We start from the raw sequence: 16,319 nt of genomic DNA, 5'->3' as shown, positions 1-16,319 counted from the left end.
ACCATGAACTCCTCTATACTGTGAGAAGTTTGGTTGGTTCATTAAGTTCAATATCAGAAATAATTTCTTTACATATACTCAATTATAAGTTAAATCCAGTTTAAAACAACATAGATTCCAATCTGCATAATGCTCTGCAGATCATGGTCTATGTTGTTTGTTTTACTGATTACTCCTATCAAACTGCACAGACCCAGATCTGTTGGTGCATATGCTATAGCAGATCTGGGTATATGCAGTTTGCAGTTGGACTCATCTTATAAGCAAGTACTACAGTATTTCCTGAAATGTTACTTCAGCTGTTATTTTTTTATCTGTAATGTTTACTTTAAAAAAATCTTTTATGTTTAATGTCAAGCTTGTCCATGATGGAAACACAAACAGATTCTACCACTGTCTAACAGTTAGGTCAATTATTGAGGGTCTTTTCAGAGAGGAGAAATAACTTTTTTAAAAATTCAGGCCAGAAGTGGAAGGTAAGGAACAGATTTTAACCAGCTGAGTGGTATCCAAGACCATGTCACATAATAAGATGGGCAGCAGTATACTGTGATCATTTAGTGTGAGGGGTAGATAGGTGGATATGCTGGGATAGATAGATAGGTATGTGGGGATAGATGGATATGCTAGATTAGATAGATGGATATGCAGGGATAGGTAGATGGATACGTTGGGGCATATAGATGGATATGCTGAGTTAGATGGATTTGCAGGGATTTTATAGAAGCATATGTGGGGATAGATAGATGGATATGTGGGTTAGATAGATAAATATGCTGGGATACATAGATGGATACACAGGGATAGAAAGACGGATATGCTGGGATGGATTGATAGATAGATGGATTTGTGGCCATATTGTATTAAATAATTTATTTTTGTATAGGTACATGTATTAATTAATGTCACCAGAAATTTGGTACAGATGAGATGTGGAAGATATGTTTTTTGCATTTTTATCTCCCCCTTTAATACCTGGACTGAACATGTTTTTAATAGGACACTTTTTATAAATGCCTTAAAACTTAAAAGCAGTTATTTTTAAAGGTTAAGATAGGAGAGAGTAAGAACTAAAAATTTTAATTTTAAAAGAAAATTGTTTGAATATTCAGCTAGTTATGTTGTTTCAAGTAAAAAGTGGCAAGTAAATGCTTCTCAACATTCTCAGCAACATTTTATTTTAGTAGATCAAGTTTGTAAGCTGCAATATAGTTGCTTAGTCATTGTGAATCCTACAAAAGCATCCCATATCTATATTCACGCATTAGGTTTAGTTGCATTTATTTACCAGTGTTTTTAATATTATATATCTGAAGCAGTAGGATATAGTAATAATACGATCTTAAGGTTATTTTATCACAATTATCAGATATACATGTATTCACCAAAGACATGTCTTACATATTCAAACCTGTCATAATGTGTGTGAAAAGTCACAGCAAATATTACATACTGAATCCTGTCATAAGAGTGTTAAAAGACACACAGCAAAAGTTACATACTAAATCCTGTCATAAAAGTGGTAAAAGACACACAGAAAAAGTTACATAATGAATCCTGTCATAAAAGTGGTAAAAGACACACAGAAAAAGTTACATACTGAATCCTGTCATAAAAGTGGTAAAAGACCTACAGCAAATATATGATGCTGAATCCTGCCATAAAAAGTTGTAAAAGACGTACAGCAAATGTAACATATGCAATCATGCCATAAAAAGTGGCGATAGACACATAGTGAATGAAACGTACTGAATCCTGTCATAAAAAGTGGTAAAGGACATATATAGTGAATGAAATGTTCTGAATCCAGTCATCACAAGAGGCAAAAGACATCTAGCAAATTAAACAAATACAAGTTGAATAAGGTACAGCATGTACATTATAAAGGTAGTCATTTGTCCAGTTTGCATAATGGGTAGGTGGAGAAAACCTTAAGTGTCTCATCATTGCAATTAAATAGCATCATACCAGTCAACCATGTACATGTCTTGAAATGTTGGTAAATATTGCAGTCCTGCAGGTGGGGGGGGAGTGGAGTCAGTTGGATGGAGATGCATTATCTTCATCTTTTGTTCCAACTTTGAACAATACCTGTAGATTGTTTTAATGTCATTGGAACTGTGCATCCATTCATCTATTAGCTTGCCTAGCTACATGTCTTTGCCATAAATATATTTATATTTGGGATAAGTTTCACATGGATAGGTAGATGATATAAAAAATGTTTTGGAAAATGGATGCTGTAACTGTGTGAGACATCATGCTACATGGAAAGTGGATGCTGTAACTGTGAGACATCATGCTACATGGAAAGTGGGTGCACGTTGGGGATGAGTTTTTGTGGACAGACACCTTATTTGAAAGTAATTCAGAAAAAAATGAGTATCAATCAGCAAAGATTTTCATCTCCATTTTTCTTAATTGAGAGACAGTGATTGTTATTGTAAATGATGATATTCCGAATCAATGTTTCACATTTTTTAAAAAGATATTTAAGTCTAGCCACATTTGATAAAATGCATTGGGGAATTATAATAGCAGCCCTCAACACATGGGAGGGGGAATTCACTCAGCTTTGTTCTTGTGGTTTACTTTACTGTGCTCAAGAGAGTTATTTATTGCTACATCCTTACTGTCCCTCACAGGGAGTCTAAATGTTCAGTGCACCTAATTATAAATTATAGTGACATTTTGAAATGTTTTATAACAAAACATTTAATAGAAAAGGAAAACATTGTAGCAATACAGGGAATGTACTTTGGATAATAAACCTTTTGTCATGATCAGGGGAAGAAGTGATGAGCCTGGTGAGTAGGCTAATTGGGGTGGGGAATAGATGGTATAAAAGTGTTTTATATATACTCAATACTGCCTTATCTATTCTCTTGTAAGTCAACTCCAACTGCAAACTGCACAGACACACATCTGCCATTGAATAATGTGCTTGCAGATCAGGGTCTCTGAAGTTCTTTATTGGAATAACCAGTAGAGCAAACAACAGAGTCCCTGATCTGCCTGCAGATTATGTAATGAAAGTTCAGAATCTATGTTGTTTGAAGTTGGACTTGATTTGTAAGTGAGTATATACAATACATGTTTACAGTCTTGTCTTCCAACTACAGTGTTATCATTTGGATACAACATATTTTAAGTATGCATCAGTCTAATGGTATTTTCATCTGCCTAGTAATTATCATTGTGGGAATGAGTTCTCAGCTTTTGCTTGGTTATTTGATAATTTTGTTATTATTAGGCAGGAGTATTAAGATACTCTTAAACTCATTAGGAATCTCTTTGATGACTCTGCACCATTGTTCAGTTTGTACATGTATTGGCGCTTAAAGTTGATGACATGTCCATATTGTTCAAGATCATTAGCCAATATTCAGATATATGACAGTTACCATATATACTTGCTTACAAGTCAAATCAAACTGCAAACAGCACAGATCCTGTTATACTGTAGCATAATGCTTCTGCACATTAGGGTCTATGCAGTTTGTACTACAATTTACTCCTAACAAACTGCACAAACCCAGATCTGCTGGTGCATAATGCAACAGCAAATTTCGGTCTGTGCAATTTGCAATTGAACTTTCTTATAAGTGAGTACATATGGTAATGTTTTATGTAACAGTTATTGTTTGACACTGAAAGCATGCTGTTCTTTTGTACATTATATCCAGGCCAGAGTTGATATAGACAGGGATGGAAACGGGGCAAGGATTTATGTGTACATATTTGACCTACAAAGAGGGCGTTCTTCAGGACATTACCTTCATGAATTTGTTTGGTAAGTAACCAGTGTTGCTGATTTTCATCTAACTTGTATAATCATGAAAATGCCATAGTACAATAGTTCTTTACATTATACATACAGTACATAGCATAACTAGTTTCCACTATGAAAAACTTGTATCAGACATTCCAGATTTATTCCAGAGTAGGTCAGTGTTTGCAATAAATATTTTATATATACATATATTTTGTTACAGCAGAGAGGTACCCCTGTTCTTTTTTGTAAATTTTATTTCTTCTTCCTTTTCACTGCCATTTTGTTAAGTATAGGTATAGCTTTGCAATAGTAAGTAAGAAGCTTGGATCATGCGAAAAGCAAGTGGGCCATGCAAAAGCTCATGAGACAACCATGCTGAAGGAAAACTGATGTAAGTTGGCAGTAGATGTAAATCTTTGGTAAACTGCAGATGGTGTATTCTGTCTTTAAGGGAAGAAATGCCTTTCCTGACATGTTGAATGTGAATCACCATTGTGTGGAACAACAAATTTCAAGAGAGATTCAATGTTCATGCTGCATTAAGCAAAAGATCAAGGCCAGATCTCTAAATGTATATATGTATAAGGATATAGAGTTTTCTGCTACCATTTAGTCGAATAAATGATGTGAAAATCTTGATCATCTTTTGACCATCATATCCTGTCATGAGTCATTGGCTTCATGTTAGTTTGGGGGCTTTGTTGATATTTTGTTGTTGCTTAGTGTGATGGTCTATGTTTGAGTTGTAGGTAACAAAGAGATACTTTGGTTTGATTGGAAGTGAGTGAATAAGTGCAAATAACAATTAGTTTGAAATAGTTTTTACATTTGAATATATTTCATTCATTGTCTTTGTTATTGTTGGTAGAGTGTCTCAGCAAATAATTGTTCTTGTGAATTGTCACATTCAATTTTGCAATATCTGTTAGAATGATTTGTCCCTCTTGCATGTTAATTCTAAACATTAATCTTCCAATCATTATCTAGGGATAGCTGTTCTGAGATATATAGCCCCAACCCCCACTCACCCCAGGTTTAGATGACAACCTCTAGGAATAAATTATTTGGATCATTAGTATTTGTGTTTCATTCAGCTACAAAGCTGTGATATTTACCAATCAAGCTCCATTATTATCGGTGACTCTGAAGATGAGCCATACATACATTTTCACCTATTAAAAGCCCAGGACTCCAGCTTTGGAAATATTTTGAGAAGTTGTGGGTTTATCACCAAGACCAGCTTTTCAAGGCCAGGCTTAAAAGACAAACAGCAAGTCCAGGCTTATCATCAAGATGGCTTTTCAAGGCCAGGCTTATCACCAAAACAAACTTATCAAGTCCAGGCTTTTCAAGGCCAGGCTTATCACCAAAACAAGCTTATCAAGGCCAGGCTTATCATAAGGGCTGGCTTTATCATCAAGGCCAGGCATATCAAGGTTTATCATTAAAGTTAGACTTTCACTGGAGAAGTATGATAAAGTATCAAAAGTAAGTTTTAAAAATCTCACCTCACATTTGACCTCATGGTACTTGACATTTTTTGAAATTGTTGCAGCCATTGTAAATTGTATTAATTTTGTTTTATTTAAATAAAACATCAAACTACTCAGTATATCCAACAGTTCATCTTTCAGTAAACCTTTGACAAAGACATGAAGATGTTTTAAAATTACAAGCATGTGTAATTGTTACAGAACTTTGCATAATTGAGACCTATAGGGATTTTACGGCCTCTTTTAACAGTTTAAGTGGTCAATTTAATATAAAACTTACATGTTTTTTTTACTAATAGTTTGCCTCATAAAATAAGATTAAATGTATTAGAATTTCACTTAACATTATCATAATGATAAACATTTCTAATGTTGTCATTATTTATGGAACTGTTATAATTTTGTTGTGGGGTTTAATGTTGTTTCTAAGTGCAAGATAGACTGTATGTGGCAGCCAGTATAACTGGTATCGGAAGAAATTTGGGGAAACTCTGGTAAGAACCACTGTCCAACTAAAAGCTACTGGCAGCTTTCTCACATACCAAAATTAACAAAGTATGAGATTCGAACCCACACAGAGGTGAGATGGCAGTGATCGATATAATTGAGTGTTTTAGAACACTCAGCCACCCAAGTCCCCAATATTTTTGTAAAGCTGCAAACGGATTTATGGCTGTGTACATTCTGTGAAGAAAGTAACATATATTTTCGTTTCATGCTTTTTATCCAAACCATATGGGAATTAACTAAAATTTTTTTTTGGGGGGGGCTTCATTGATATATCAAGAACACTTGATGTGGCATCAGCCAGATGCAAAAATGAAACTTGAGGGTGCTGTTACTGTGATTTCATTGTGCTTCAATAGTATGGCACTTCGTCATGAGCATCTTGCATATTGGTTTGGTTGTTTTACAGCATGGCAGCTCTTTGAATTGTTGTCCAGCAGGTCTTTTGTAAGACAACTTCACAATAAATATAATCTCGAAATGCTTTTCCCAGAATTAACTTGTATCAAAACTAATTTTTACCAAGGTTTATTAATGAATTGAATCTTCTTTGGAGAATACAACCCATTAACATAATCCTTTAAGTTAAAATTAAACAGGACTGTAGATAAACTTCCAGCTCATGCACAGATTTTACATTTAATAAGTTTTCTTCATTAAATGGTGACATACTCAGAAATTGATTGTCACTAAACAAGGTCATTCATGCAGTGAATCAGAAACTGCAAACTAAATTTCTTTTTGATTGCACCAAGTGTATTGTTAACATAATTCATACAATATGTAAGTTTTTTGTTCCAAAATAATACAGACATATCTTCATTACTGCCTGGTAACCCATCACATTTGCTTAAGGCAGTCTGGGAGATATTTGTTACAGTCCAGAAACTCCTAACAGAAACTGATAGATTTGTGTGTACTTGTGTGTCTTCCCACTTCTCTGATACAAATCCTGGTTTGTGTTTGTGTACCCTACATGCATCTGAGTCGAAGAATTAAATACACTAACAATCCACCCCCACCCCCATTAGTACCAACCTTTTTTCATATCATGTCTGTTATTATGCAAGAATATGTTTCTACAATCAATATTTGTTAATTATTATCTGATACTATTACATTATTGCATGCACTATTTTCTCTGAATATTTAATTAGCTTAGATTAAATTTTGCACTTCTCTGTTTATTGTCTTTCACATCTTATGTCAGTCTGATCATCAAAAGTAAAGATTATTGTTAATCAGGAGAGAGCTTAAAATAAGCACAAACTTCCACCAGAGTCTTTTGTATTTCTTGATGTGGTATTTTACGTATTTTCTGTGATGATCTTTGAAATAAAGTGTTTGCTTAAGGACACATGGTAACTGATTCAGGCTGATAAAATAGTGTGAATCAAACTCACACCACTGTGGTCATGAGCCTTTTACTACAGCTCCCATAGCACACAAAAGTCCCATAATGCTGATATACTGCAGCACCCATCACACGCTGAAGAAGTCCTATAATAATATATCTCCCATAACCCACTGAAAAAGTCCCATAATGCTTATATACCAATGCTCCCATAGCACACTGAAGCAGTCCAATAATGCTTGTATACCACAGCTCCCTTAGCACACTGAAGAAGTCCCTGCTTATATTCCACAGTTCCCATCACAAAATGAAACAGTCTAATAATGCTGATATAGCTGCACACTGAAGAGGTCCCATAATGCTGATATACCACAGCTCCCATAGCACACTGAAGAAGTCCCATAATACTGATATACCACAGCTCCCATAGGGGGTGCTCACCAATTAATATGTACTTTAGAGAGAGTGACGTATGTAAGGTGAAGTAGTTTGCATTTAAAACATGCACAAATGGAGAGAATGTTGGCATACCTATATGCTACAGTAATGTAATGTGGATGATATTTCTTTGGATATTGTACTTTTGGAAATTTTACATGATTTAAGAACACTGCTAACTAAAATGACTGCTCCCTTGTGATAAAAAATCAGCCTGAATTAGTCTAAAGTACACTATACATAGCAGCTATTAAAATAGGGAAAATGAATTTTGCCAGACTAGACAATACCAGCTTCTGAAAGTGCAATGAATAAATTACCAAATATGTAAAATGTAAAAAAAAGTTATCGGCTCTTTTTTATACAATTTACCTCTGAAGTTCAGGAAGTGAAAATGACCAAGTAGAGCTAGCACTTTTTTGAAAGGTTCACATTTGAAGTAAGGCCAAGCTGTATACTCTATAACCCATAGTACACCCATCAATCATACATCAAAATAAAGGGAATTAAAGATTCTTTTAATTATACCTAAGATATACAAGGTTTTTTTTAAATAGCCAGTATAACCAGTGAGGAAAGCTGGGGAAATTCTTTTTCTTTAAAATCTTAACCCCATGGAAAATGCAAAACTGTATAGTGCCACCATAGCACACAGAAGAAGTCCCATAATAGTGATATACCAGAGCTCCCATAGCACATTGAAGAGAACCTATTGATGCATCATTAGCATATCTGTAAACATAAATATCACAGGTAAGGAACTTCTGTGGCACTTTTGCCTACTGGTCACATTTGAAGGACTGGTCTTATTTTGTACTTCAGCTGTACTGAAACTTGGCCCTACCTGCCATAGAGTTGGGTTAATGTTAGTTTGTTCTCTTTATCTTGCTTTCAATGGTACCTCATTGAAGTCAAGTAATTTAACAAATAGGATACCATACTATATCCACACATGGACATTATTTAAAACACCCACAACAATATTGCTCAAGTGATGAAACACACATGCTGTTGAAATAATTTCTTAATTTTTAAACCATATGTAAAAATAATGTAAAGCTGAAAGGCATGTGTTTTTATTTTAAATTTAATATATATTACAGTTGTTTACATTTTAGAAAAACTTTAAATTTAATCAAATGTCTGTTGTTTTTTTTATGGCAATAGATTTATGTCATCTAATCAGATGTTAAGTGTGCTTAAATGCTTGGCAGTTCACCCATTTTGCCAAAATATTATTATCTTTCAAGACAAGTGGTCTCTCATTACAAGTTAGTAATAACATAATGAATCAATCTGTGCTGTGATAAGCTGGTCTCTCAAGACAGGTGGTCTTTCATAGCAGTCGTCTTTCAAGACAGGTTTATCAATTGCTGCTGATAGTGAGGAATGTTACAAACAAATTCATGCGAAAACATCAGTCACAGTAATGGTAACTTCCAGTCGTCTGTCTACTCACTTATCACAAAAGCATGATAAGGTGTTTATGGAACTAGTGACTGCTACTATGTTATCCTGGTCCAGAATAATCCTGTTTTACTAACTTGTTACCATTTTTAAACATACTTCAATACAATTTTAGTGAAAATTAATTAACTCAAACAATTCACAAAAATGTTATCTTTGTTAGCTTGTAGTATGAGTTTATGAACACAGTACAATGTAGCTGACATCAGGGTCTATTCTAAAAATAAAAAGGGTTGCTTTTCTGAATGTTAGAAATATTTAAAAAGAAAAATGTTAGGACTTCATAATGCATACATTTTTGCATACTTGGTTGATTTTTCAATGTGATATTTGAGAAATCAGTATGAATTCCACAATTATATGTAACAGTTACAGAATAGATCACCATCACATGTAATTACTACTATTATTTATGGTATATATACACAAACTACTGAATTTGCAACCCTACAACTATTGGAAAAATAACTGGAAATTCTAATATATCAATCCTTAACAGGGAGAAGCATTGTGGAGAAATCTGTGCAGGGTGGAGAGTTGCTCATAAGAACCACATCACCATGGATAACAGGATGGAAAATCTCATTCTTGTCCCTGATGCTCCACCCAGTTCCACTCCATGCAAAATGGCAGAACCACCAGGGGAGCCCTCCAGCAAATCAAATAGGGAACAGAGTCTTTACTGGCTAGCAGTGCAACAACTCCATGTAGATCCATTTAGTGAGGTAATGTCTTTCTGTTCTTTTAAATAGGAAGAGGTTTTATTAGTTGTATTGGCCACATACCAGAAGACCTTGTAGGATGGCCTCTTGTGTATGTCTGTCCATCCATTAGTACAAGTTTTTTATCACTACTCCTCCTAAACTAGGAGGATTGCCATGAAACATTACACACATTCATCCCAAGGTCAGGTTTGTACTAAATGAAATTGTGCTGCTCAGACATCCAATATGGCCATCACAGCGGGCATCTTGAAAATATTGTATTGTTACACCTCCTGAATGAATGGTCATATCAACATGGAGTTTTCATTAAAAGACTTATTATGTCAAGGTGGTCCATAATATTTGACAAACAGTATTATTGCCATGGTGGCTATCTTGAAAATCTATTTATAATGATTCTTGTTCAGCAGAAAATCATATCGGTACGAGGTTTTAAAAAACAAATTATAGATGAAATTTAAGCCATGGGGACATCCACTGTAGCCACCACAGTGGCTATCACTTATGGCACCTGAATGGATGGTCATATCAACATGGTGCAATTACTAAAAGACTTCTTAAAATGCCTAGTTGGTCTTAAATGAAAATAGTGCCAATCTGATATCCAATTGGCCAACACAGCAGCCATCTTGTAAATCTTGTTATTGCCACTTTCCCTGAACAGAAAGTCATATCAGAATGAGGTTTTCACTGGAAGAGATCTTATGGTGTCTAATGAGTCATAAATGACAAATTTTGCTGATCTTAAAAATCCTCCAAGATGGAAAATCATATCGCCATTGGGTTTTTACTTTTCACCAACAGGCTTCTTATGATGTTGAGTTGGTACTAAATGAAACTGGTACTGGTCTAACATACAGTATGGACAGCATGGCATCATGTTAAAAATGTTGTCGCTACTCCTGCTAAATGGAAAGCCATATTGATTTGAGGCACAGTCTAGTTGGTCATCAATGAAGATGGTGCCAATCCGATCTTAAATAGGGCTACCACATTGAACATATTAAAATTCTTGTCACTGGTTTTCCTGAATGGATGTCATATCAGCATGGAAGTCTTCTAATGATGTCTAGTTTGTTCTCATTGAAAATGGTGCCAATCTTTCATGGCTGCCACAGTGGCTAATTTTTGAAGAATTTATTGCTCAAGAATATGCAAGACGTTTTCAGCTTTTACAATGTTAGATTTGGATCAGTGGTTTGTTCACAGTTGAGGCTGTCTTGTATGCTGATAGATAATTCAACTATTGTTCAGATCATAGTAATAAGTGAAAGAGAACAAAGCTTTGAAATTAAGGTTGTCCACTGGAGTGACAGGTGAAATATTTCCATGGAAATCCAAGGAAGGAGATAAAGCCTTGGCTGCCAATGAATATTTTACATGGATTCCATGATTCTTTGATTGAATGTTTTAGATCCATTTCATGATGTTCTGTGGAATTCTTAAGAGGTCTGGAGTGTATGGACATTATACAAATCATCTAATATAGACTGTCACTATTACTTTATTTTGGATGTGTGTGGCATACCACTGATTTCACGTAGGACTCGAACACTGATTTTACACAGGAACCAGACACTGATTTTACACAGGACTCAGACACTTATTTTACAAAGGACTCAGACACTTATTTTACAAAGGACTGACACTGATTTCACAGAGGACTCAGACACTGATTTAACATAGGACTCAAACACTGATTTTACACAGGACCCAGACACTGATTTCATGTAGGACTCAAATACTCATTTTACACAGGACCCAGAAACTGATTTTACATAGGACTCAAACACTGATTTTACACAAGACTCTGACACTTATTTTACAAAGTAATGACACTGATTTCACACAGGGCTCAGACACTGATTTTAGAAAGGACTTGGACACTGATTTTACATAGGACTCAAACACTGATTTCACATAGGACTCAGACACTGATTTTACAAAGGACATGGACACTGATTTTACATAGGACTTGGACAATGGTGTTAGATAGGACTCAGACACTGATTTTACATTGGACATGGAAACTAATTTTACAAAGGACCCAGGCACTAATTTTACACAGGATTGGACACTGATTTTACACAGGACTTAGACACTGAGTTTGCAAAGGACCTGGACATAGATTTTACATAGGACTCAACCACTTATTTTACACAGGACTTGGACACTAATTTTACATAGAATTCAGACACTGATTTTACATTGAACTCAGACACTAATTTTACATAGGACTCAAACACTGATATTACATAGGACCTATACATTTATTTTGCAAAGGACTTAGACACTGATTTTACATAGGACTTGAACATTGATTTTACATAGGACTTGGATGCTGATTTTACATTGGACTACACATGACATGGGCACTGCTTTTACCAAGGACTTGGATAGTGATTTTACACAGGACGTTGGCACTGATTTTACATAGAATTCAAACACTAATTTTACAAAGGACTTTGGCACTGATTTTACATAGGACTTATCCATTTATTTTACATAGGACTCAGACACTGATTTTACAAAGGACTCAGACACTGATTTTGCAGAGGACTTAAACACTGATTTTACATAGGACTCAAACACTGATTTTACACAGGATTCAAACACTGATTTTACACAGGACTTTGATGCAGATTTTACACAGAACTACATAGGACTTGGACACTGCTTTTTGCAAAGGACTTGGACACTGATTTTACACAGGACTTGGACACTGCTTTTACAAAGGACTCAAATGCTGATTTTACAAAGGTCTGAAACACTGACTTTACATAAGACTAAAACACTGATTTTACACAGGACTTGGAAACTGATTTTACACAGGACTTGAACACTGATTTTATAAAGGACTCAGACACTGATTTTACATAGGACTCAATCACTGATTTTACATAAGCTCAGTCTCAAGAGACCATGCATATAGTACCCTTGAAGCGTCGTCTGTCTCTGTGGTTTTGGCATCGTCTGCTGTGGCTGTGCAGGCCTATGCTCAAGTGACAGTCCCTATTGCATTTGGTGCAGACATACTGGGAAGTCTGAGTTGCTAGGGTTGCTACCATGCTCTTCTTTCTCTCAAGTTTCTCAGCTGCCATCTTGCCTCTCCTCACATCAGCAACTCCTATGCCCTTGTTTACCATCAGTCTTCATGTGCCTTGGTCCTCGGCCTGTACTTCCCAGCTGTCGAGTGAAATGTCACATGCCTTCATGTCCCTCTTGCACGAATCCTAGAAATGGGGTGATGTGTGGCCAACTCTTCTGGTGCCAGTGGCCAGCTGTCCATATAGAATGTCCTTTGGCAGCCTCCCATTCTCCATGCATTGGACATGTCCCAGCCATCGAAGACAGCATTTGGCCAGCAGGGAGTACATGCTGGGGATACTCGTACATTGCAGGATCATACTGTGTGGGATGGGGCCTTGCCAGCTGATTTTGAGGATGTGTTTTAGGCACTGTATATGGAAGGAGTTGAGCCGGCACTCTTGCCTCATGTAGGTGTTCCAGGTCTCACTTCCATATAGAAGGTGATGAGAATGCAGGCCTGGTAGACATGGATCTTGATGTGCTCTGTCAGCATGTTATTTTCCCACATCCTCTTCGTTAGTTGTGCCATGATGGTGTTTGCCTTTCAAAGCCTTCTGTCTAGCTTCACATTGAGTGAGTGAGTGGTTAAAAGTTGTTGACTGCTTCCAGGGTGACACTGTCGATTTTGATGGAAGGGGCAATGGTAGCATCTTGCATGCTGACATTTGTCTTTTTCAGGTTGATGGTGAGCCCAAACTTCTTGCAGGCATCAATGAAATGGTCTCCCAGTCTATGAAGGGCAATCTTGATGTGGGTCACAAGAGCTCTGTCATCTGCAAAGAGCATCTCCCTGATGAGCACTAACCTCACTTTGGTCTCCAAGTGCATTATGCCAGGTTGAACAGCCTCCCATCGGACCTAGTATGCAGATGTACGCCATCAGTGGACGAGTCAAAGGCATAGGACAGGAGCAGGGAGAAGAAGATCCCAAAAAGGGTCGGCACCAGCACACAGCCCTGCTTCACACCGCTGTTGATGGGGAAGGAGTCTGAGGAGGATCCATCATACAGAACTGTTCCCTTCATATCGGCATGGAAAGAGATTATCATGCTGCAGAGTTTTGGGGGCAACTGATCTTACTGAGAAGTTCATATAGGCCATCCCTGCTGTCCAGGTCGAAGGTCTTGGTGAGGTCAATGAACATCATGTAGAGTTGCTGACCTTGCTCTCTGCTCTTCTTTTGGAGTTGTCAGCAGGGAGAAGATCATGTCTGTTGTTGACCTGTCTGCCCTGAAGCTGCACTGGGATTATGATGAGGGCATACACTTTGTCAATGATGCTAAGTAGCGAGGTCCCTCTGTAATTATTACAGTTACTGCAGTTGCCCTTGCTTTTGTAAAGGGTCACAATTGTGGCATCTTGCATGTCATGGGGGACTGCTCCTTCCTCCCAGCAGAGGCAGAGTAACTTGGGCAGTGGCTGAAGCAGTGTTGGTTTCCCATGTTTGAGAGCTTCAAGTGGGATGCTGTCACTACTTGGTGCTTTGTTGTTTGGGAGGGAGTCAATTACTTTGCATAGCTCCTCTAAGGTGGGCACTTTGTCGAGCTCCTCCATTGTGGGCAGTTTCTTTATGCTGCTAAGGGCTGTATCGGTGACTGACATTTCTCGGGAGTATAACTCCGAGTAGTGCTCCACCCATCTGGCAATCTGTTGCTCACAGTCTGTGATCTTTTCTCCCATCAGATATTTCAGGCGGGGGTGACCCCATTTACTGTAGGGCCTAGAGCCTTCTTGATGCCACTGTACATACCTTAGATGTTTTCAGACATGGCACTGTGCTGGATTCCTTCACACAGTACGTGCACTGTCTAGAGATGCGTTGGATGTTGCTACGGGAACTTCAGAGGGCAGGAAATGTCCATTCATTGGGGCATTTTTTGTAAGCTATGAAGGCTTTTTATTTGTCCTCGATTATTGGTTCCTTCCTTGAAAGGTGAGCATTGAACCAGTCCTGACTGGGCCATACCTTCTTGCCAAACGTGGACATGGCTGTGCTGTAGATGGCACCCTTCATGGCATTCCACTTGGCTGTGGCATCATGCTCTTGCATGTCTTGGAGAGCATGGTCCAGAGCAGACACATACTCTTCCACCTTGGAGGGGACTGACATCTGCGCAGTGTTGATGCGAGGGCAACCTTTTGGTTTTGAGTGGTGTAGTGTGTGTGGCTGTAGGCGCACCCTGCTGCTCACGAGGGTGTGGTCAGATTCAGTCTGCACTGTGTTAGCTTCTGATGGAGAGGATGCTGTCAAGTGCAAAGAGCCTGGTGATGACCAAGTCAAGCTGGTGCCAGCGATGAGACCTAGGGTGTTTCCATGACACTTTGTGTTGTGGTTTGCACTTGAAGACGGTGCTTGTAATGCACAGGTCATGGTAGGTGCACAGCTCCAGCAGTCTCTGACCATTTTCGTTGGTCTTTCCAGTGCCATGATGTCTGAGGCAGGTAGGCCATGACAGATGGTCCGCACCTACTCTGCCAGAAAGTGTAGTTATCTTCTCTGAGGCAAGCTTGGTTTCCTGGAAGGCAGCTATGCTGAAATTTAGTCTGATTGAGCTCTCTATCAATGATGGCCATCTTCCTGTGTTGTCCACCTCCCTGAGGTCGTCAGAGATGCCTGTGCACATGGTACGCACGTTCCAGCTTGCAAATTGAAATGCTGGAATCTTCTTTGTTGGTCTCTTGTTTCTTTTGTCTAGTGTTGAATTTCTGTCTGCTTGTCGTGCTGAGCAACACACTGAGCTCCAGACACCCACTAGAGCAGGCAGACATGAGGTGGGTGGTAGTCGGCGTGTGGGACTCGATGTTCCCTCCCATCATTGACTCTGACCCGTGGCACCCCTTCCTTATGCCAGTTGGGTGGGACTTATAATTTGTAGACTGCCAGCTTCTGTGTTGTTTGCTCACTCGGTAGCGAGACTGGAGTGGCCTCTCCAGGGCGCAAGCCTGGGCGTGGAGTATGGAAATCCTGGGGTGCCCAGAAGTCAGGATACCCCTCTCCTTGCCGATGTGGTCCTAAGGAATGCTGAGCATGACATTTAGTACCAGTTCAGATGCAGGAGCTGCCAGAAGGAAGTCGTAGTTGACACCCAGCCGCCTTAGGGGATCCACTAGGTTTACTCCTGTAGCCTTTCCCTGTCCCGAAGATATCCACAAGGCAGCAGAACCATCATCCAATGGCTGGGACTTGGTAGGTTTGGAATCAGAGTTTCCTTCTCCTAGATGAACTGCCTGACAAGGCTAACAAGCTCCGTCTGCCCGGGTTTGAAGTCAGAGTTTTCATTCTCTTAGACTCGTTGCCTGCCAAGGCTAACAAGCCCAGTCTGCCCACCCAGTTATACCACCAGGCACTCAGTCGTACCACACAGCAGGCTCTCTGAAAACAGGGGACCCTGCATGAAGGTGCTGCTGTGGACATAATAGTGTAGGAGAGGCCATATGCAAGTAACCTCCTGTCCAGCAGAGCCAGACAG

The 16,319-nt window shown here is 38.3% G+C and overlaps 1 protein-coding gene across 1 annotated transcript in view; it reads left to right on the top strand.

Annotated features, from left to right (window-relative positions):
* LOC149778384 (zinc finger MYND domain-containing protein 19-like) overlaps positions 1-16,319 on the top strand; it is a 39,494-nt gene that overhangs the window by 12,001 nt on the left and 11,174 nt on the right. Inside the window, exons 3-4 of the mRNA XM_089939209.1 lie at positions 3,687-3,793; positions 9,534-9,759. Coding sequence (XP_089795335.1) covers positions 3,687-3,793; positions 9,534-9,759 — 333 coding nt within the window. The remainder of the gene's footprint in view (positions 1-3,686; positions 3,794-9,533; positions 9,760-16,319) is intronic.

This window comes from Sinohyriopsis cumingii, chromosome 17 (assembly GCF_028554795.1).
Source record: "Sinohyriopsis cumingii isolate HCF-2022 chromosome 17, ASM2855479v2, whole genome shotgun sequence".
Classification (NCBI taxonomy): domain Eukaryota; kingdom Metazoa; phylum Mollusca; class Bivalvia; order Unionida; family Unionidae; genus Sinohyriopsis; species Sinohyriopsis cumingii.
This window is presented reverse-complemented; position numbering and strand designations above follow the sequence as displayed.